General features: G+C 34.9%; 1 protein-coding gene across 1 annotated transcript in view; it reads left to right on the top strand.

Moving 5' to 3' along the window:
- The first annotated feature begins 378 nt into the window (after positions 1–378).
- The window catches only part of LOC126890938 (uncharacterized), a 31,594-nt gene continuing 6,725 nt past the window's right edge, over positions 379–25,247 (top strand). Inside the window, exon 1 of the mRNA XM_050660107.1 lies at positions 379–1,070. Coding sequence (XP_050516064.1) covers positions 379–1,070 — 692 coding nt within the window. The remainder of the gene's footprint in view (positions 1,071–25,247) is intronic.

Raw genomic sequence — 25,247 nt, forward strand, 5'->3', positions numbered from 1 at the left:
ACTCGCCCATTTCGTTACGCCTGGCTCAAATCGTCAGATTTTTGAAATATACACTCTTTTGCATGTACTTAACTTACCTTATCTTAATCTGACAATTTCGAGTTTTTTTAAGGATAGATTTTTTTTTCGGGCCCCCCTTAACGAACTCCCCTGTGTTAAGAGCCAATATGTGGTAGAGGTACATCTGCAGGGTACCAGGTTTCTCTCCATATGATAATCTGACGCGCTCGAGTAACTGCAATAATCCCCGCTTGGGCTCCCCTACTAATACTATTAAAAACGGAATATCAGCTGTATAAAGTCAGCGTTGAGTATTCTTAAACATTTCTAGTTTGAGTTTAGTTACGACTCGTCCAGTTCAGTTCGATATTTCTGTTAATGGCGGACTACGTTTTGTCAAAGCGAAACAAGCGAAAACTTGTTCACGAAAGCCACATTTACGTTTTTTCCAAAAAAACAAAAAATGAAGATCATGAAATATGGGTGTGCGAACATCGATCAAGCTGCAAGGGACGAGTATGGACCGACGGAGATGGTCAAGTTGTGAAAATCGTTACGCATCATAATCATGCAGCACAAGCTGCTAGGCCAGCAGCTGCTCGTTTGGTTGCGACGGCAAAGGAGCGTTGCACGACGACACAGGAGACACCACAACAGATTATTGGAAACGTCATCTCAGCAGCTCACGCCGATGTTGCTGCAATTCTGCCAAAAAAAGAGTCATTGAAGAAAATTATCCGTAGAGCCAGAGGAGATGAAGGAGTACCTGCACTTCCAAGAAATATCCAAGAATTGGTGATTCCTCAAGCGTTTAGTGAAATTGTGATTGATGGCGAAGGGCAGCAGTTTCTCATGTATGATTCGATGGATCAACTTGTGTCAGGAAGAATGCTAATCTTCTCAACTAGAAACAACCTTCATCTTTTAGCGCAAAGTCACGAATGGTTTGCAGATGGAACATTCAGTACTGCACCAGCTATGTTTCAACAAGTTTATACAATCCACGCCACCAAAAGCAATGCCGTGGTACCGCTAGTATACGCTCTCTTACCAAATAAAACAAGAGCTACGTATGTAAAATTTTTGCATGAATTGAAACAGCTGCAACCTGGATTACAGCCAACTCTGCTTATGACGGATTTCGAACTTGCTAGCATTCAAGCATTTGAATTGGAATTTCCAGGTATTTTGAAGACTGGATGCTTTTTTCATTTATCGCAATCCGTCTGGAGGAAAGTTCAAACTGAAGGGCTCAAAGCTCGATACGAAAATGATCATGAGTTCGCTCGTTGGATCAGAATGATTCCCGCTGTGGCATTTATTCCTGAAGATAACGTAAGTGATGCATTCGCCGAACTAGTTGAAAGCGAAGAATTTCCTGAAGAGGCTGTACCCATAGCCAATTATTTCGAAGATACATATATTGGTAGGAGACTGCGTCATGGACGTCAAATTCCAACGTTTCCACCTCAACTTTGGAATGTTTATCAACGCACTCTTAACGACCAACATCGCACAAATAACGCCGTGGAAGGATGGCACCGCGCTTTTCAAGAAACATGTGGATCGCAATTTCCAAATATTTTTCATTTTATTAAATGTTTACGGAAACAACAAGGTATTCATAATTACGAAATAATACAATTGATTGCTGGCAATCAAGGAAATCGAACAAATAAAAAGTATGTCGCAATATCAGCTCGTGTCAAAAATATAGCTGAAGATTTTGGAAATCGTGAAGTTATTGATTATTTGCGTGGGATTGCGTACAACTTTGAGTTTTGAAATTAAAAAAAATATTCTGGTTGCAAATATTCTGAAATATGTATATATTTATTGACTGACTTGATGCTGTTTCTTCTTTTTATGTATCTTTGTTACTATTATATGTATTTTGCCATTTTTTTAATAAAAAAAAAAGAATCCTCTCAGTATCTTTTGAATGAAAAAAATGATAAATAGGTAAATGTATTACTAACATTGTATTCAGGGCCGTCTTAAGCATACACGGCGCCGGGGTGCGAGACTCATCTTTGCGCCCCCTTTTGTCAGAACATTATAATATACGTTCATCATCATCATTCTCTTTGCCTTATCCCTATGCGGGGTCGGCTTCTCTAATTGCATTTCTCCACACAATTCTATCTTGGGTCATATCAATGTTAATCCCCTTTACCAACATGTCCTGCCTTATTGTTTCCCCCCAGATCTTCTTTGGTCTTCCTCTCCTACTCCTTTCAGTAATCTGCACTTCAGCTATTCTTCGTATTGGAAGATTAACGTCTCGACGTTAAACATGACCAAGCCATCTTAACCTATGCTCTCTCATTTTGGCATCAATTGGTGCCACACCTAGACTTTCCCTAATATACTCATTTCTAATTTTATCCTTTGTCACTCCACTCATCCATCTAAGCATTCTCATTTCCGCCACATGCATTCGTTGTTCCTCTTTCTTTTTCACTGCCCAACATTCAGTTCCGTACATCATAGCCGGTCTTATGGCTGTTTTATAGAATTTTCTCTTCAGCTTCATTGGAATTTTTCTGTCACACAACACATCACTCGCTTCTTTCCACTTCATCCGCCCAGCCCTAATTCTACTGCATGCATCTCCATCTGTTTCTCCATTACTCTGTAATGTCGATCATAGGTACTTAAAAAACTATTGCTTTTCACAATCATTTCACCATCCAAAAATACCATTTTATTTGTAGTAACTCCATCTTTAAATGAACATTCAAAATACTCTGTTTTTGCCCTACTAAATTTTAAACCTTTTTCCTCCAGAGCTGTTCTCCACTGTTCCAATTTTTTAAGTCTCTTTCACTATTTCCTACTAACACTACATCATCAGCATACATTAGGCACCATGGAATACTACCGTGTAGTTTCGCTGTTATCTGGTTCAAAACTAATGAGAATAAATAAGGACTAAGCACCGAGCCTTGGTGCAATCCTACTTTCACCTGAAATTTATCAGTCTCTCCTACACCTGTCCTAACACTAGTCGTTACTCCCTCATACATATCTCTCACAATCTTTACATATTCGCCAAGGACTACTTTCTTATTGAGTGCCCACCACAGAATCTCTCGAGGAACTCTATATATGCTTTCTCAAGATCAATGAATACCATATGGTCGTTGGTCTCTTTATTCCTGTGCTGCCCTGCATAAAGCCAAATTGATTATCGGATATTTCGGTTTTTTCACGTACCTATCCGTCTATCAATTACTCTCTCCCATATTTTCATGGTGTATCTAAGTAGTTTTATAGCCCTGTAGTTTGTACGTTGTTGTATGTCTCACTTGTTTTTGTAGACAGGTACTAATATACTGCTTCTCCATTCGTCTGGCATTTGTCCAACTTCCATAATTCTATTAAATAGACCTGCTATCCAACTTATTCTTGTCTCTCCCAATGCTCTCCATACTTACCCAGGAATATCATCTGGTCCGACTGCTTTTCCTTTCTTTATTTTTTGAAGCGCTTGAGCCACTTCCTCGTTTATTATTCTGGTAACCATTGCTGTTACTGTCTCCGTTAACTCCACAGGCTGTCTGTCAAATTCTTCATTTAATAAACTGTCAAAATACTTTCTCCATATCTTTTTGACATCCTTTTCTTGAATTGGTATTTTGGTAGTGGGTAGCGGATAGGAACTCCTTTTGGACAGTCCTACCAGGGAAAGTGATTCAATCCCTGCCCTCCGCAGATTCCAGGAGTTTTCTGACCCGGGAAACTAGTACCTGCTTAGGGTCCCTTGTCCAGGGTTACGGATGAAGACCACAACGGTATCCACGGCGGAGAAGAATATCTTCGGTACGGTGTGTATGGCGGAAGTGGTGACCCCTGATTTTAGGGTTCGTATAAAATTAAACATGCAGCGACTGACCCAGAGTGGGCGGCTGCAAACAGCGACGGACCCAGAATGGGCGGCTGAACAAGAGGCCCTCCAAATGGGGGTTATGGCGTTCAGGATTAAACAACCAAACACATGTAAAAACCAAAGAAAATATGAAGAAAAAATGGCAAAATGAAAAGTCGCGGAATATATCCCCGGGTGGTAACCCACACCTCTCTAAGAGGGAGCCCCATACGGGGGGGGGGGGGCAATTTTGCTATAGATCTTCAGAGTCCAGTTGAAAACGTCAGCAAGGCAAAACAAAAGAAGAAACAGAGAAGAATCAAGATGGGAACATGGAATATTCAAGGATGGAACACAAAATACAGGGAACTCTTAATAGAAATCAGAAAGATGAATGTCGACATATTAACTATAAGTGAAACTAAGAAAAACGGAAATGGCATAGAGGAAATCGGAGATATAATACACATATGGAGTGGAGTTGATAAAGATAGAAGAGCGAAAGCAGGAGTAGGAATTCTTATTAAGAAAAAGTATAAAAGGAACATCAAATCGTGGGAGCCCATAAATGAAAGAATAATAAAAGTCCATATGACCTTATAGGTATGGATCCCGCGTATGAAAAAAAAGTTAATTAATAGCAAGCTGAAAATTTGTTAATAGTTTTAGGGTGTCTAGTCGGACAAACTTTGATATATGGGAACACTGAAACAGGGGCAGTTTTAATTTTGGAACAGGTTAAAAATTTGGAACGGTCACACCACGAAAACGGCACATTTATTTTGTCCGACAGAACAGACTTAAACTCTTCGAACAGAGATTAAACTCTCATGCAAAAATCAGACTGCTATTTATCACCAAATGGGCGTTTTAATGAGTGGAACATTTAGAATATGTCAAATAACAGGAACTATGACAGGTGATAAATAGCAGTCTGATTTTTGCATGAGAGTTTAATCTCTGTTCGGAGAGTATAAGTCTGTTCTGTCGGACAAAATAAATGTACCGTTTTCGTGGTGTGACCGTTCCAAATTTTTAACCTGTTCCACAATTAAAACTGCCCCTGTTCCAGTGTTCCCATATATCAAAGTTTATCCGACTAGACACCCTTAAGCTATTAACAAATTTTCAGCTTGCTATTAATCAACTTTTTTTTCATACGCGGGATCCAGACCTATTATTCGGTAGAGATATAGTGGTATTAGGAGTATATGGTCCAACAGATGACAGTAACATCAAGGAAAAGGAAAACTTCATGGATACGCTACAATGTGAAATCATAAAGGTCAAAAAAAGGGAAGAAATAATCATCGCAGGAGATCTGAATGGCAGAGTTGGGAAAAAAGAAAATGACCAAACAATTGGAAGATTTGGAGAAGACGTTGGAAACGACAATGGAGAAAGACTTACAGAACTATGTGAGATGAACGGCCTCAGAATCACCAACGGCTTTTTTGAACATAAAGACATTCACAAGTACACATGGACTCAAGAAACAAGAAACCTTAAGTCGATAATAGATTACGTCATACTGAAGAAAGAAACCACAATGCGAATAAGAGACGTAAGAGTACAAAGAGGAGCAGAATGCGGCAGCGACCATAGACTACTGATAGCAAGATTAGAACTACCATGGGTACACCAAAGTGCACAGAGTAACCAAGAACCACATAAAGAATTACCAACAGAAAAAAGACTGAAGATACACTTACTTCAGGACGACTCCATAAGAAACTTGTACCAAAGAAGATTAGATCAGAAGCTAGTGAAATTTCGTTTTGAGGAGAATATCAACAGTACATACGAACACATAAGAGAAAGCATAATACAAGCAGGTCTGGAAGCGCTAGGAGAAATAGAAAATACAAGAGATAAAAATTACAAATGGGAATTCCACGAAGACACCTTAGAGAAAATAAAAGAAAAAAAAGAACTATACCATAAATACCTAAGCACAAAAGATCCACAAGACCTCCGTAAATATAGAGATAAGAACAGAGAAGTTAGGGCTATTACAACGAAAGAAAAAAAAATGAACAATGGGAAAGGTCATGTAGAAGTATAGAAGAGAATATGGGAGGAACAAGAAGTTCAGAAGCCTGGAAAATTGTGAAATCATTACGAACTAACAGGAAAGAGAAAACTTTTATACAATACATACCAGACGACGAGTGGGAGAACCACTATAAAAATCTACTGATAGAGCAAAGACCAGAATTCAGCATCGATGGAGACGAACAAAAAATAATGATCACAGAGGAAGAAAAAATAGTCATAACAGACAAAGAGATGAAAGAAGCAATAAATTCCATGAAGAACAATAAAGCTGGAGGACCAGGAGGAATTGTGGCGGAACTAATCAAATACGGAACACAGAAATTAAGAAGAATGATATGCCGAATCATGGAAAGAGCAATAAATGGAGAGGACATCCCTAAACAATGGCAGGAAGCCTACATAACATCGATATACAAAAAAGGTAACAGAAAAGATGGCGAAAATTACAGGGGGATAAGCGTCATCGCTACAATGGGAAGACTGTATGGCAGGATCCTCAGGAACAAAATAGAGAAAAATATAGAAGGTAAAATCGGAGAAGAACAAGCAGGTTTTACAGCAGGGAAATCATGTCTAGATCATATCCATACAATACAACAGACAATAGAGAAAAAAGAGCTAAGAACAAAGATGTACACATGGCGTTTATAGACCTTAGGAAGGCATACGACACCGTGCCAAGGAAAGAACTGTACAAAGCAATGACTAAAATAGGGATACCACCTAACCTAACACAAGCAATCAAAAACATGTACAGTGGAAATGAAGTAAATATAAAAATCGGAAACAAGGTAGTTGCTAACTTCAAAACAACAAAAGGATTACTACAGGGATGCCCAACGTCACCGACTCCATTTAAAATATTTTTACAACACGCACTAACAACTTGGAAGACAAAGTGTAGGGGTATGGGAATACCGATAAGGGACGATTATCTCTACACATTGTGTTTCGCAGACGATCAGGTGGTGATGGCTCAAGATGAAGAGGATATCAGTTACATGGTAAGAAAACTAAAAGAGGAATACAAAAAGGTGGGCCTGGAAATAAATATGAAGAAAACGGAATACTTAGTAATATCGGAAGAAGACGTAAAAAACTTAGAAGTAGAAGAACAAGTTGAAATAAAAGGAATGAAGAATTTTAAATATTTGGGCTTTATAATGTCGAAAAGCGGAACAACAGAAGCAGAAATAAAAAGTAGATTGGGACAAACAAGATCTTGCATCAGACAACTCCATAATGTAATCTGGAATAAAAACATCAAGGGAAAAACAAAAAGAATGATATACCAAACAATAGTAAGAAGCATCATGACATATGCCGCAGAAATTTGGGTCATAAACAAAAAAACCCAAAAAAGCATTCTGGCAACCGAAATGGAATACTGGAGAAGATGCTGTGGTCTCACCAGAAGAGACAGAATAACAAATGAGGAGATAAGGAGAAGAATGCAAGTGGGAAAAGATGCCCTGCAATATATAGACGAGAGAAGACTGAAATGGTACGGCCACGTACGCAGAGCAGAAAACACTTGGATAAATAAGGTTGCAGAATGGAGCCCAAGAGGAACGAGAAGAAGAGGACGACCTAGAAGATCTTGGAAAAATGAAGTCGACGAAGCCATGTCTAAGAAAGGATTGGAAGACGGAGACTGGGAAGATCGAAAAAAATGGAAGTCCTGGCTGACGGAAGGGAAACGGCATTAGCTGTAGACAACCCTTTATATATATAGTATTTTGGTATTTTCATCTCGGATACATCTAATCTAATTAAAATCTCTTGCTTTCTTTGCTCTCTGTTTGGCTATTTTATATATCTTTGCTTCGCCTTCCCTGGTATCAAGTTGATCGTATAGGTTTGAATACGTTCTGCTTTAGCTTTTGCTACTGCTACTTCCGCTTCCTTTTTGGCGACCATATAGTTTTGAAGATCTATGTCCGATCTGGTTTATTGCCACTTTTTATATAATTTTCCCTTCTATTTTATTTTTCCTTGTACTTCATTTGACCACCACCAAGTCTCTTTATCCTCAAACTTCTTTCCTGGCATTTTCCCAAGTATTTCAATAGCCGACTCTCTAATAAGATTGGCCATTTTTCTCCAAATTGTGTTAGGACTTCCTTTCATGTTCCAACATATTTTTTTTACTATTCTTTCCCTGAAATAGACCTTCTTTCTCATCTTTTAGCATCCTCCACTTGATTTTTTGTGGTCCTCTCCGATATTTTTGTTTAGTTTTGCTTTTTTACTTCGATATCCAGAACTAGCAGCTTATGTTGTTGGCTTACTGTCTCACTTACTATTACCTTGCAGTCCTTGCATTCACGTAGGTCTTCTTTCCTTATCATGAAGTAGTCTATTTGGGATTGATGTTGTCCACTTTTGTAGGTAATAATTTGAGTTTCTCTCTTTTTAAAGAATGTGTTAACAATCGCCATATCCAATGCTGTTGCTAATTCAAGTATCTCATCTCCAGCTTCATTTCTAGTCAAAAAGCCTAATCCCCCATGTATTGTTTCATATCCTGTCTTGGCTTGGCCCACATGTGCATTGAAATGACCTCTTATTATAACTTTCTCCTCTGCTGGGAAATCACTCAGTACGTCTCCTAATTGGTCATAGAAAGCTCTTCTTTCATTCTTACCCAGACCTGTTTGAGGAGCATACACACACACAACATTCAACACCTCTTTATCAATTACTAATTTCACTGACATCATTCTATCTATAGGTTATAGGTACGCAAAAATTAAAAATAATTATGTTTGCTTTCTTTATTTATGTTTTGTTCATCCGTCTGTTTGTCTTGTTGAGCGCAGATAATTTTTTATTAATTTAAGTTTAGAAAAAGACCTTTCTCCTTCAGCTGCTGTTACTGGAAGTGTTAAATATATCCTTCAAAATATTTGGGAAAACGGAGAGTACATTATTAGATTATATAACTTAAAATATCGAGTGGAGTTGTGTCTTTATTTATAAAAAATATTGGTAAAAATTCGATTCCATGCGCTAATTTTTTTGAAGTTATACTTCTTTAGGCGCGATTGACAGTAGAATTTTTCATAAATCTGCGCGCATGCGCACACGGACAGTATGACGTTTAGTTGCTAATTTTTTCAAATTATGTATCAGCGCAAATAAGCCATTATAATAATATATTAGTTTTTTTTTTAGTAAATGTATTATTTATTATAATTTTGTGTCTTTGGATTTGTTTTCCTTAGGCGTAAAATAATAAAACATCTATTTTTATATTTCACTTGTCACCGTGATGTGTAATTATGTATATTTGAAACATCAGTAACATGCGCCTTGATGGCCTGGTTGGTAGAGCATTGGACCAGAGATCAATAAATTGCGAGATTGCGGGTTCAAATCCCGGACGATTCATACTTTTTTCTTTTTTTTTTAATATTTGGCATTGGTTTTGGTTAATTTTTGGTAATTATGTATTGTTAATTTTTTGTATTGTAACTGTTAAGTATATTTATTTCGTTGAAATTATATAATAGAAGTATAACTTCTTACGTGCTTACAAAGTACACAAACATTCTTTTTTTTTTGTAAATTAAACATTGCGTCTTTTTTAAATTTTCTTCGGAGTTTCTCCAACTCAATATATTTTCCAAGAACGATAATTATGATTATGTTCCCGCAACATTTCAAATTTTTCAGTTAATTTTGCAATTGCAATGTCCAATAAATAATAATAGAAGTTAACTTTAAAATTTTCTTTTGGATCTAACAGAGGCTTACTGCAGCCTCGTTTGTAATTCAAATGTCTTTTTCGGGGAAGTGGACGAACAGTTTCAGAAAATTTAGTTTAGCAATCGAGTTCTTTAGCAATTGGTACTGAGTCCATTCATATCTGCTCAAACGCAGTGTCGGTGCGGTTGTTGGTTAAATATTTACTAACTTGATCAAGCATCTTAACAGCTGCCAAAATAATAATATCCCGTAAAAGTAATTTGCAAAGTTTTACTGACAATATTGCCCTTTGCTAAAATATTTTACCAGTCACGACAGAGCAGATAAACTTAGTTCTTTAATTTTGTCATCAATGAGCTTGCGAAGTTTCTTGTGTCATTGTCGTACTTGTCAAAAATTCAGTATAATGCATCGTAAATTTTCCCCATATTAAAACGAAGTATATTTTTAATGAGTCAATTCTACTCTCCCATCGCATATTTGAAAGCGGTTTTAATGTAAAGGCGGGTATCTCATTCATTATGACATTTCACCGTAATGTTGATGCGAAAAAAAAAACATAAATTTCTTGAACAATTGAAAAAAAATTGTTATTTCCAATTAGCATTTAGCAGCATCATTTAGCACTAAATTAAGACTATGAGCCGCACAAGGAACATAAAACGCACGAGGATTCATATCTAAAAAATTTTTTGAATGCCAATATTTTTGCCTCTCATACTTGCCCCATTATCATACCCTTGGCCTCGTAAATCATCAACATCAATATTCATTTTTCAAAAATTCTAATAAATAATTAGATAATCCTTGTCCGGTAGTATCAGTAACCGGTAAAAAACCAGTTAGAGAGAAAATTCTCTCTAACTTCGGCAAGCTTGGTTGACGAATTGAGATAAACGAACGTAACAGCAATAGTAAGTTGTTCCTGTTGTGTGAAATTCGACATTAACCCTTAAATGCCCGTGATATGAAAATAACCATAAATGCCCATGTGGGGTCTCCTAGGGACCCCACTAAAATTTTCAATTTAGTAACGTCATTTAGCACTGACTAAAAGGAAAACACGGTTAAAAATAATTTTAAGCATATTTGAATAATTTTTATTTATTTTTCATACAAAATTAACGGCTTTTCTAGAAACAAATTATTTTCAATTCGAACAAAATTAAAATTAAATAATAATATAAGCATATAACTTTTAGTTGCAATTTTTACATACAATAGTTTTTTCTTCTTTTCTGTGCACCTGGCATATAAATTTTTTGCAAAAAGAGCAAACGGTATTCACTTTTCTGTCACAGTTTCGCGGACACTGGTAACAACGAGCACGTTTCTTAGCTGAATGGACGGATTGAGTTGCAACTTCGGTAGTTGGGTTTACCATTGGTATGCCACAATCTTTTAGAGCAGATTTTACATAGGCTTTATGTTTTATATATTTCGCTCTTTTTTCCATGTTGTTTCGAGCAAGCTCAGCCCCTAATTGTAACAGGAAAATACGTCTTCGTGAAAAATTATTTTTCTTCCAATCAGGATTTTTTTCAATGTATAAAATATAGGCATTTAGTGCACATATGTCTATAATATTCATAAAGAGCCTGAATGGCCAACGAGCAGTTCTTCTTTTACAGGAATATTCCCTAATCAGTTTGTCGGCATTATCAACACCACCCTTGGTATTATTATAGTCTAAAATCATCAAGGGTTTGTTTTGAGAGTCTTGACAAATTATATCACTATCGTGTTGACTTGAAAGAAGATGTACCATCCTGTATATTTTAGGTATGTACGAAACCATAGCTAATTCTTTAGTAAAAGCAAATATTGACGACTCCGCAGGTCTTTTTGTCAAACTTAGTTGTGGTGGTGTATCAGGTTTATTTTTGCGGACGGTCCCAAGTAAAGTAAGGTTTTTAGATATAAGATATTGAGCAAGAGGAACACTGGTAAAAAAGTTGTCAGTTGTAATTCCTCTCCAACTGCCATGATATGGTTCCACCAGATCTTTCACAACACGAAATCCCTGATTTTTCTCTATTGTACCACCTGGTAGTTTTCCAAGGTACACCTGAAGTTTTGATAAATAAGATGTTTTAACATCCGCGGCAGCCCAAATTTTTATCCCATAGCGGCAAGGTTTTGATTTTATATATTGTCTAAAAGGACACTTTCCTCTAAAACTCACTAACTGTTCGTCAACGGTTATATGTTCGTATGGTTCAAAGGCTTTGTCACAGTTAGAGACGAACATGTCCCAAATTACTCGTATCGCCGCTAACTTATCCTGTTCCTTCCGCTCCACCCTGGTCACTTTGTCATCAAACCTCAAGAAACTCGATAATTCTTCAAATCGGTTCCTAGCTAATGCGGCTGTAAAAAATGACCGGCGTATTGAGGTGTCTGTAGACCATATCTCTCGTGTCGATTCTTTCCCACACCTTAAAGCACCAGCTTTGATAAGTGCTCCTAAAAAGCTATCCAGTTCATTGTTGGTAAGTACCGTCCACTCTTTTTTGTTATTCGGAAGTTTTTCGTTCCACTCTTGATAACGCCTAACAGCTTCTTCATTAGTATGAAGGCATATGACATTCTTCATCTCTTCGGTCAAAAATAAATTGAAATAGTCTAAAAACGTGTTGGAATTTTTACTATAGTTTGTTAAGCCTGGATGTACATTTATAATATTTTTTTGTTGCCTCTTGGATCTCACGAAAGGTAGGCTATTCCACTGCATTCCAGATTTGGATGTATATGTTGGACCACTAACCTCACTGATATTATCGTCCACTTCGGTAGGTTCTGCATCTGATTCCTCGTCACTGTTGACTTCTAAATTGTCCTCAGTTTCCGAAACATTTTCCTCAAAAACATCTTGCTCTTCGCTATCTGATTCGTCGGTAATCTCATAGTCGAAATCGGAGTCTGATATCCCTTCTTCTATATTTCGGATAATTTTTTCATGTTCTTGGTCGCTTATTGTCATTTTCATTCTCTTACGGTCCATTTTTCAATGTAAACTGACGAAAAATGTTAAAAATAATAAAAATATTCTGGTGCCTCTAAATGCCCAATCGGGGTCACAGCGAGACCCCACTTATCTAAATCTCTCTTACAGACCACTGCACCTCACGAATGTTCGTGGTATACTAACAGAAAACGTAGGAGACACGTCCACACAAATACCTGATTGCGCGGTTGCCAAATGTTTCAAATAAAGATATTATAGCCAAAAATGTATGTCTGGGGTCCCATAGTGACCCCGATTGGGCATTTAAGGGTTAAATATTGGTCAAAATTACGAGTCACCTTTTTGAAATTATTTTTGGAATAATCCAAATGATTATCTTATTTCATTTGCATATCGTAGGTGTAGTAAGCATTAATAGCCTTTGTAAAAAATACCGAAAACCCACTTGTATATTTTTGTTATTTGTAGTTTTTTTTAAACAATTTTGAAAATTTTAAAAGGACAAAAAGCGTAAGTTTGAGCTTAGCAAAAGTTCGGCTTGCGTCCCTTGAACTTTTTCGCCCGGGTTCCTCGCACCTCTTGCACCCCCGGGTTGAGACGGCCCTGATTGTATTTATAATTCAATGCAACTAGTTAAAAATGTTAGGTAAAATTCCGGGGGCGAAACGGTCGGGGGCGAAACGGTTCGGGGGCGAAACAGCTGGGGGCGAAACGGCGGGGGCGAAACGGCGGGGGCGAAACGGCGGGGGCAAAACGGCGGGGGCGAAACGGTCGGGGGCGAAACGGTTCGGGGGCGAAACGGCTGGGGACGAAACGGCTGGGGACGAAACGGCTGGGGACGAAACGGCAGGGGCGAAACGGTCGAGGGCGAAACGGCGGGGGCGAAACGTCCGTAAACCGTGTATTTATGCCAAATTTCATGTCAATCCAAGCGGTTCTTTAAAATTTAGAAGTTTTGCAATATTTTACCTTTAACTAAGACTGTACTAAGATCCTGGACGAGCGACATGCCCTATACAAAGCTCGATCACCACTAAATCGACTAAATCCAGGAAAAGCTTCCTTGGAACAGTGCAGGATGAACCACCTATGAGTGAGTATTTTTCTCTTCCCCAGCTTCAATGGACCGGCCAATCTCTGGACTTTAACACGTGGAAAACTATGAAGAGGATAAGAACGAAAATTTTTAAGGCACTGCAGTTAAAAGTGAATTGTCAAATTGTGAAACGTCAAAATATTTATATTTCATTTATTAACATTAATATTAATAATACAACTTGCGCAATTTGAAAAAGGTGGTTTAAAAGGTTTTTTATTATAATTTTCTGTCTTTGGAATTGTCTTCCTTGGGCGTAAAATAATAAAACATCTATTTTTATATTTCACTTGTCACCGTGATGTATAATTATGTATATCTAAAAGGTAACTAGCATGCGGCTTGATGGCCTTGTTGGTAGAGCATTGGACCAGAGATCAAAAAATCGCGAGATTGCGGGTTCAAATCCCGGACGATTCATATTTTTTTCTTTTTTTTTAATATTTGGCATTGTTAAGTTTTGGTTCATTTTTGGTAATTATTGTTAATTTTTTATATTGTAACTGTTAAGTAGGTATATTTATTTCGTTGAAATTATATTATAATAGAAGTATAACTTCTTACGTGCGTACAACGTACACACACATTCTTTTTTTGGTGATCTCTCCTTGTCCCATTAAAATACGGGCCCGAGGCAGGTGCCTCACTGGTCTAGTGGTAAATAGGCCCTGATGATGTGAATTGTGACTGTGGAGAAAAACAGAGTATAAAACATCTTGCATGCAAAAACTATCCTCATCGGTGTACCCTCGAAGATTTGTGGCTCACCAACGAAGATGGAACCGACGTAGCCTGATACTGGGCTAAAATTTTATGAATAGCATGGCCGGACACGATAAAGTAAAGTAAGCAAAAGGTTTTGAAAAATAGACATATGGTATATTATTCAACGAGCATATAATGATGGCTATTATTCAAGTATGAATAATAGTATGAAGACAAGTATCGTAATTCATCAGAGTGAGTTATAGCCATTACATGCGAGTAGAATACTATACTTTTTCTACGACCTTTTTTACTTTAATTAGTAAAAAAATAAAATTATCAACTACGAGATTAAAATTATAATTTACAAAAATAAATGTTGTTTACCAATAGTACGCGGCTTAATAATTGGTTGTCTACTATTAGAATTAGAATTAGAAACATGCTTTATTGTCATGAAAAATTGTAGAATTTTATCGACAAAGCTTATGAAAAGTCACGAAAACAAAACAATAACAATACAATTATTTACTAAAGTTGCATAAATGGTCAATTAAATAAAAAATATATTAGTAATAAAGTAAACAGAAACAATCAATTATTGCCAAATTAAAAAATTTAATAAAATTGCAAATTGCATAGTCTAGCTTAGTAACTAATAAGTTTAAAAGTTCTCTCTCAACTCTATTAGCAAATGCTGTCTTATGTATTGCTAAAATACAATAGACCAGGGCGCATCTGTAAAAATATTAGTACATTTGGACGTTGAGAGGTGACTCAAAATTTTTTGCAGAAATTGCTTGAAAATAAATTAAATAATAATATTTGAGTTATCCTCCCTCTTAAAAAGGTCCGGAACATTGTTTAAATAATCAAAATGTCAAAAAATTAAGGAAAAATTCGATTTTTTTCTTGGTTTTTTAATTATAACTTTAAAAGTATTCATTTCCGAGAAAAGTTGTGCTAACATAAAAGTTGCGTAATTAAATTTCCTACAACATAGAATTGGCTATAAATTTAAAAAATAGTCACCCTTGTTGCAAAATAGCAATTATTGTGAAAAAAACATACAAAAACAAGTATTCGTATTTTACGTTTTTCAATCATTTATGCTACACTTAGGACCTTTATATTTCACCCTGAAAAACTTTATGATACAATAAAACAATACTGTAAATTTCATTAAGATCGGTTCAACAGATTTTGCAAAATAAATTTTGCAATCCAGCTTTCGTAAAAAAAATTCATTTTTCAAAATGTTACAGGACTGAAAATAAAGCAGATAGCAAGTTGAAAAATTTTCTGCGTATAGAAATGTACTGTATCTTTCATTCGCAATTTTACAAAATTAAAACCGATTAATACCACGGCGTCAGGATTTTTTTTAAATAAACATTAACTATTGGTGCTACGCGCAGGACAGCGGATAGTTTGCTCTGATTAGGCATTCCAATGACCTTTGATAACGATTGATACATTTTAATTTTTATTACATTTCGATATAAATAAATAAATTTGTTTATTGCAAAATAAAAACACATACTCTATCCTTTGATATAACAATTTTATTAGCAAAAACTTTCTTTGTTCATATATTTTAACTTAAATAATAAAAGTTTATTATTTTTAAACATATGCAATTGTTTAAACAATATTTCACAAACAATAATAAAATTAGTTTGATTTTTGTGGAATTAAAATATTAAAACACAACAAAATATAGAGTAAGAAAATAATATATTAGATAAAGATTGGAAGACATTTTGGTGGAAATCAACTTGTGTGAATCGAACACCGCTGTCCTGCGCGTAGCATCAAAAATTATTGTTTATTTCAAAAATTTTCTGACGCCGTGGTAATTAATCGATTTTAATTTTGAAAATTGCAACTGAAAGGTACAGTACACTTCTATAAGCAAAAAAATTTTTAACTTGCTATCTGCTTTATTTTCAGTCCTGTAACATTTTGAAAAAATTAATTTTTTTTGCGAAAGCTGGATTGCAAAATTTATTTTGCAAAATCTATTAAACCGATCTTAAAGAAATTTACAGTATTGTTTTAGTGTATCATAAAGTTTTTCTGGGTGAAATATGAAGGTCCTAAATGTATCATAAATGGTTGCAAAACGTAAAATGCGAATACTTGTTTTCGTATGGTTTTTTCGCAATTATTGCTATTTTGCAACTAGGGTGACTATTTTTTAAATTTTTAACTAATTTTATATTATAGGAAATTTAATTACACAACTTTTATGTCATTTCAACTTTTCTCGGAAATGAATACTTTCAAAGTTATAATCAAAAAACGAAGAAAAAAATCGAATTTTTCCTTAAATTTTTGACATTTTGATTATTTAAATAATGTTCCGTACCTTTTTGAGAGGGAGGATAACTCAAATATTATTATTTGATTTATTTTCAAGCAATTTCTGCAAAAAAATTTGAGTCACCTCTCAACGTCCATCTCAAAAGAGATCCGCCCTGGACTACAACAAGAAATAGTCAGTTCAAGTTCTATTCGTTTCTGAAAATTATAAGCACAAATTTGTACCTAATGTCGATGTAATAAAAATAGGAAATGGGTATTTATTGGTGGACGTATTTTATAAAGTTATAATATAACTACATTTTTATATTTAACCATATAATATAATATGTATAATATAGTATAATATAATATAATATAATATAATATAATATAATATAATATAATATAATATAATATAATATAATATAATATAATATAATATAATATAATATAATATAATATAATATAATATAATATAATATAATATAATATAATATAATATAATATAATATAATATAATACAATAACTATATACCTATAATAGGTTATCATATATTTAACAAAATATAACTTATAAAATAAACACAATATACGATATTTATATAAATGCCAATAAACACAGCAAAATCGCTAATGTCTCGGTCACCAAAAATGATAAAAGTCAAAATTGATAGTAAACAAGGCATAAACCTAAAAAAATATACTGACCTATCATTGCAGTTAAAAATGCTTTCAAATTTTTCGAAGTTAATTTATTGATATAATTGCCATAATTATTGTATTAAATAAACAAGTTTACGTATAGTATATTGTGCAACAAGTGCAGAAAGGTACTAATTTCTCACGAGTTTGAAAAGTTGCGGTACGAGCGCAAGCGAGTGCCGCAATTCAAACGAGTGAGAAATTACCTTTCTGTACGTGTTTCACACTATACTTTTTCTACAAGCACAGTTTTTCCTAAAAATAAAAATCACAATTTCCAAACGACGATTAATTATAATAGGTACCTATGTGATAAATTTTCAACTGTATTTAATTAATACCTACTAATCAATTTAAATTCCTTATACCTAAATAAATTGCACAGAAATCAGTTAAAAAATTAATGCACTGCCTTAATTTGTTTAAATTTAAACAATTATTACACATTATTGACATTATATTTATGCAGTCACGGATTTACACAAAACCTACTTCATTCGACGTCTGTTGCACAGGTTGCTAAATCCTTATTTGTTATTTGATAATTATAAAATGTTTAATAAGAATAAAATTGTAAAATAAAACAGTTGTAACATCCATAATTTAGTTTCTATGCTATAGTTAAATATAATAATTGTCGTATAGATTATATACCTATTTGTCTAAAGTTTAACCACGGATGTAAACAGAATATAACGTTACTCAGAATGAGGTAGTCAACTGTGCAGAAAAGAACTTTGCGGCACAAAAACGTCACTTTGCGGCACAGAAACGTCACTTTTCTGCACACTAATGTCAAATATCTTATACTGTGAGAAAATATCAAGTTTGCTAACATAAAACCGTGCAGAAAAGTGCACTTTGAATAGTGGTTGTAGAAAAATTTTATTTGCAGGTTATATTATAATATTAATATATTAAAAGTGGCATACACCACTTGAACCTAACTTCAGCCCGTGAGTAATGAATTATTACTCACGGGTAAAGTAATGGGTGTTATTATCTATTAAAAATAGTGAATAATAAGCATAATTTTATTAAACGGTCGTAGAAAAATTAATTTTTTTAATTTCATGCCTTATGCCGCTTTCATTTTTACCGGCTCATATACAGTGATGAGCGCGCTAATAACCGGCAAAATAGCACAAAAGATGGAAAACGTATTAAGTTGTGAGATAAAATGAAATAAAACTAGTCGAGCTGGGAAATTTAACGATAGTAACCTTTTTATTTACATTATATTGATTGTTTCCCAGCTTTACACGTATCAGAGGAGTAAGTCAACTAAAACTGTCACTGTGACAGTGGTATTTGCCAAACTCGTCCTATACGCGGAAAAAGTGGGAAACAATCAATATGGTGTATTAATAGGTTAATATCGCTAAATTTCCCAGCTCGACTAGTTTTATTTCTTTTTATCTCAAATTCATACGTTTTCCATCTTTTATGCTATTTTGCCGGTTATTAGCGCGCTCATCACTGTATTCTAACTTGTTCACCAGAAGCCCTTGTTATGAGAATTTTTATTTCCAAATGGGCTAAAACATTCTCGGTATCTAATAATTACACGTCAATCCTATAAACGTTTAATTACCTTTTTTAAGGTCGTAAAAACGCAAAACCTCATAAACTCAAGTTTAATGAATGAAATATAACGTTGTTATGTGTTTTTATTAATAATCCCACTGACTTCCGGTGAATATAGTTCTAAAAACTTATAATGATTGGTCAGCGAACCCGATCTACCTCGAAGGTGTTTCAGTTCTCCTTCTTCTTTTCTTAATCAGAACTTGGAAGTCTCATACGCATCAACGTCAGAGGCGGACTAAACTAGAATACACTATTTAGTTGGTTTAGAGATATAGGGGCCATCCATTAATCACGTGATGTTTTTTTGGCATTTTTTAACCCTCCTCCCCATTGGTGATACATGGTGAGGTTTAAGATTTACCTCCCCCCCCCCCCCACCCCTCATACCACGTGTATTATTTAGTATCTACAAAAAATCTATTTTTTTAATATCTATAAAATACACGTATAATAGGTAGATAAGTATCATTCATTTTTTTATAAAAAATTAAAGACTGCAGTAATAACGTTTAGAGGTAGACAGGAGGGTTGCAGGTTGTTTTTGTCTGACATAAAAATAATGAAAAAAAAAACGCGAAAAACATTTTTGTACTAAATTAGTACCTTAATAAATACTAAATGTATTATACATAATCATGATTTAATGTACGGTATCCTGGGATCAGTAATGAGCAAGACTTTCTTCAACACAAATAACTGGATAAGCATCTAGCAAGTCAGTTGTTGGCACAGTGCTTTGTCGAAGATCAATATCAGTTTCATCAAGCCACCCAGCGTCATTATTTTCGCGCACTACGCAGAGAATCTCTCTCGATCTACCATTCGCTCGCCGCGTGAGGATGCAGGAAGGATGAACATTGTGCATCTCTCCATCTCTAGAGTGTTATTGCTCAGAATCAGTTGCTTGTGACAAGTATTCACATGCGCTTTAGCTTTTTCCTTTGTACAAAAGTCCAGTGCACACCGCTGAAATGTCCTTTCCAAAAGTATCTGATGATCCTTCTGCAGGCTAGGGCAATACAGGTCATAAATCAATTTGCCGAAGCCTTATACGTTGGAGTAATTTCGAGAGACTGACGCAGAAGAAATGGAGCATGATGGATCTTGCCATCATGCTCTTGAGGCTTTGCAAAATGGGGTAAGGATGTATAACGAAGCGTTCCGAAAGAATCACAGCGCAGCGAATCGTAGCACAGCAGGCACTATCATCACACTTCACCACCTAAAGCAAATATTGACTTTCTTACACATGCTCGCTATACCACTGCTGGGAAGACAGATCTGGAATAAAACTTTCAACAATGTTATCTGGCTTGACATACCCTGTTACGACGGCATGGCCGTGTGCCATATTACTCCATACTTCTGAGAGAGCTCCATTGTTCATCCAAACGGGTTCCATAAGAATCATGCGGAAGTATAAGTCCAAATAATTCCCGGCTGAAAGGCACCATTCTTCTCTCAACGCTATTGAACGCGCTTCCACCAGGTGCATTTTTAAAGATAAATATTGCTCTAGATCATGCTTGACAAAGTTGTGTAGGGCATTGGCAATACTTTTGAAGTATTGATACATGAGCTAAAATATTGAGTTTATTAATAGAATAGTATAATATTTTGATCACCCTGTACAACATTTTGTAACAATAAACATATATTTGAATATGTCAAATACTCTATTGTTAAATAGAGAGAAAAACACAGAAAAAATGTGTCTCCGATTCTTACATAGATTCGTAGATATTCAGTGCCAAATCAACAGAATAACTTGCACCACTTTACCAATTTATGAGATAGTAGGTATAATACATGTTAAGACTAAAAACCCATATCGAAGACGATAGAGTCCTGACCAGTATCTATTCCTAAGTGAAACCATCTGATGATGCATTCAAAACAAAAGATTTCGCAAGAGTCCTTTCTTATCGTAGACACTTAAAATATTTGCCATATGCAAAGTATCCCGTGTCGCTACAGAAATTTGGGTGGAACCAAAGAAAATTAATGTGTTGTTGGGTTATATCGGTTATATAATATTAGAATGAGAAATGATTTTTTTTATCAGTCACACCAATGCCACTTTTGATTTTTGTATGCATTTGACGAAAAAATAAATACATGTAACGCCACTTTTCAGTTTAGTTTCGGGTATTTTCCGAAAAAATAAATACACGTGATATTATTCCTACACCCCCGTCCCCCTTTGTGATGTTTCGTGATTTTTTATGGAACCCTCCCCCCCTTTCGAGCCTCACGTGATTAATGGACAGCCAATACGTAAAAGTAATTTTTGTGGCGAACTTGTTTTGAGAAATGATATTAACATACTACAGTGAACTCTCCCTTGAACGGACAGTAGTTGTTCAGCATAAAGTGTCCGTTTAAAGGAGGTGTCCGTTGAAGAGAAAAAAATAATATGTTAACTTAAATTTTTTAAAAATAAGTGCATGTATGTACGTTGTATATACATATAAATAGAAACATTATTTTAATATTACATAACAAAAGTTGTGGATGATACGCAGCATAGTCCAGAAACAAAAGATTTTTGATTTTTTCTCTGCATTCTTCCATGAAATTTATTTAGCCAGTCTGTCATGATTTCTTTTGTCATTTGTCATCCACGACTTCTTATTGCTGTACCATTCGATAGGTAATTGTTCTGCGTTTAAACCCTTGAACCAACGAGGACTTTTACTTTTCCCGGTTACCAGTGGTTTTTCTTTGTCCCCCATAATATTGATGCAAAATATAATTGTGATCCAATTTTTAGAAGCCTTACCTCCAGTGCATCTTTCTCCTTTCAGAGTATTTTTTCTTGAGTAGTGCTCTAAACTCTATAAAAGTATACTTTCATTAAAGTGGGCAGTTTTTCCTTACAGTTAGAAACCACTAATAAATTTACAGCAGCTGCTTAGCCACATACCTACAGATTTGCAGGAAATATTGTGTTGCTTACAGAATTTCTCGAGCCATACACCAGAAGCTTTCATATCAAAGCTTAGTTCCCTTGCAACTCCTAATGCATTTTCTTGAATAGTTTTATTAGAAACAGGAATATTTTTATACCGCACTTTACAAAATCAATCAAAAATAATTAGGTATTTCTAGGTCTAATCCAGCACCCTCGGTTTTCAAAAATTTTCTTCTCGCTTTCAGTTTTTCGCTCTCAGAAACTGATTAATTAAATCACTTTAATATTTTCCAATTACAAATTTTTCTGTTAACTGTCTAATACTTAACTTAAGCGTCTCCCCATAATGAACCACATTGACTTTTTCTTTCAAACTTAAAACTTCCTTTTATCGACCCCATATTATTCACGTTGCTAAAACACTCATAATACAACTATGTCTATTGAATAGGCTTAGTCAGACATTTCGGATAAAATTCTTAAATAGTCGTTCCACTCAAAACAATAATTTACCAAGTTCCTGGTTATTTCATCGACGTACACACACATTCAATTTTTATTACATAAGACTTGTTTTGTAGTAGCGGATAGATACACTTATACGATCCCGGTATAAGTCAGATCTATTTCAGGGACGCGACCCTGCTCACGCAAGCCATGGCTATCCCCCAAACCCAAATAGGGGAGGTCATGTCCCGATCCAAGTTTCCTACCAAATATCCAAAAATCCTTTCCGATTATCCAACCCACAGGAGTAAACCTAATGCGCCAGAAAAATCATTGCGGAAGGCAACGGGAAACCACTCCAATTATTTCTCCCGAGTAAAGTTAACATGGCGCAATCCAAACATAAACAGAGTATTACTGATCATGGATCTCGGAAACCAAGATCCGGCAGGGAAGGGTGCGCACCAGACTGTAGAGCCTTCCCGGTCGTCACCACACGAAACCCCTACAATTTAAAAAGTACGACAACTTTAAAAATGTCTAGCAGTACAATCAGATTAGGCACATGGAATGTTAAAAGCCTCTATGAAGCAGGCAAGCTCAGTAACTTATACGAAGTCTTCCTTCCCTATCGTCTTTACTGCAGCATCCATATGACTTGCAAATTGTAGAAGTCTTGGAGGTGTATACATGGGGATGTACCAGTAAGTTTTCAATTTAAAAATCTTTTAGTAATTTTTGATATTTTTCAATATTAATTATTTGCTATTAGGATTGAAAACTTGCTTCGTATTTTTACGGCCAGATGGCGCTAGCCACCCAATACCATCATTTTGGCTGCAATATTTGGAAAAACATTTCGATGCGATTTGATTGGATTAAGGAGAACAGTGCCTACGTTCCTTCTGATGAAGCTCCAATAAGAGCAGAAAATTGCAGTTAAAGGGACTGGCTGCACTCCTTATTCTAATTAAAAAGTAAGATTGTTTTTCCTTCGTATTGCAACCGAATATATAAAAATGGTACACACATTTTTATTTTATTTTCTTATTACTCAGTAGAGTAACTATGGTGCATCTTTCAGTTCCTAGCCGGCTGCAGACGGGGGATTTGAATTGCAAAGTTTAGAATTCCTTCCCTATCGTCTTTACTGCAGCATCCATATGACTTGCAAATTGTAGAAGTCTTGGAGGTGTATACATGGGGATGTACCAGTAAGTTTTCAATTTAAAAATCTTTTAGTAATTTTTGATATTTTTCAATATTAATTATTTGCTATTAGGATTGAAAACTTGCTTCGTATTTTTACGGCCAGATGGCGCTAGCCACCCAATACCATCATTTTGGCTGCAATATTTGGAAAAACATTTCGATGCGATTTGATTGGATTAAGGAGAACAGTGCCTACGTTCCTTCTGATGAAGCTCCAATAAGAGCAGAAAATTGCAGTTAAAGGGACTGGCTGCACTCCTTATTCTAATTAAAAAGTAAGATTGTTTTTCCTTCGTATTGCAACCGAATATATAAAAATGGTACACACATTTTTATCTCAGTAACTTAGTTCAAGAGGTTAAACGCTTAAAAATTGATATAATGGGCATCAGTGAGCTCCGCTGGCCTGGAGCGGGAACATGTGAACAAAATGAAGGCACACTATACTATTCTGGAAGTGTAGAAGATGACGTACATCATAGGAATGGAGTTGGCATATTTATAACATCTAAATTCAAGAAATATGTAAAAAAATTTGTACCTGTAAATGACAGACTAGCGATACTCCAATTATGGATGGATGGATTCTTATGTAGTTTTTTGTTCTGAATCCAAATCTGAAAACGGCATTTCGATATTTCTAACCTTTTTCGAGATAATCGACCTTAAAATCTAAAATGTGACGTCACAATCGTTTTATTTTCTGCTGACACACTACACGTCCAGCTGAAATCGTTGCTATTAAGTAGGCTAGTTTTTTAATTTCGATTTGTTAAGCAAAGCACATTTGAGATTGACACTTCGTGAATGTCAAAATAAATTTTGAATTGAGTATATATTAATAAAACATCACTGACATTTGAAAGTGAATTTAATTATTATATAAAATAAATAAGGTGTTCAAAAATACAATTTAAGTATATTTTAAAAGCAATAATTTATTAACAGCTTTAAAAAGGTTTATACGAGTATACGGCCTCCCCTTTATGATAAATGGACTGTTCCATTTGCTATGAAATTAAAATATAGTCGGTTCGCTAAACTCGACACAACTGGCTAGTGATTTTAGTAGGTATTTTTTTTGTTTTTTGCGAATTTTGCCAAAATTGGCAAAATTACTAATTACTTAGTAATTATTAACTAATTATTAATCAGTTTTTTTTGCCAAATTGGCAAAATTATTGACTAAAATCACTAGCCAGTTGTGTCTGAGTTTAGCGAACCGACAGTATATGAAATAATATTGTTTGGTATAAAAAATTATGGTCTGATATGTGCAATTACATCCTTCTAACGGAAAAAAAATTTGAAGACTTCTCAAATTATGGATACCAACAACATTTTCATTTATAATTCGTTTATTTTTAATTTAACCAAGGAAAGTTATTCTTCATAAAAAGCTCTTTATGTTCTAAGATTTATGATGCAACCATCATATATAAAATTTTATTAATTTTATACGAGGTATATAAAATATAAAAAAAATATGAATTTCGATCAAGAGTAAACTACCTTTATTATAGTTCATAACATTTAAATTAGAATGATATAATTGCACATTAAAGCATAATTATTCATTCTAAACTACTTTTCATAATAGCAATTTTCCATATTATGAATTAAAACACGTAAATAAACAAAGTTTTCGTTATGATAATGCTCGCAT

The sequence above is a fragment of the Diabrotica virgifera genome, chromosome 9, assembly GCF_917563875.1.
Source record: "Diabrotica virgifera virgifera chromosome 9, PGI_DIABVI_V3a".
NCBI classification, from domain to species: domain Eukaryota; kingdom Metazoa; phylum Arthropoda; class Insecta; order Coleoptera; family Chrysomelidae; genus Diabrotica; species Diabrotica virgifera.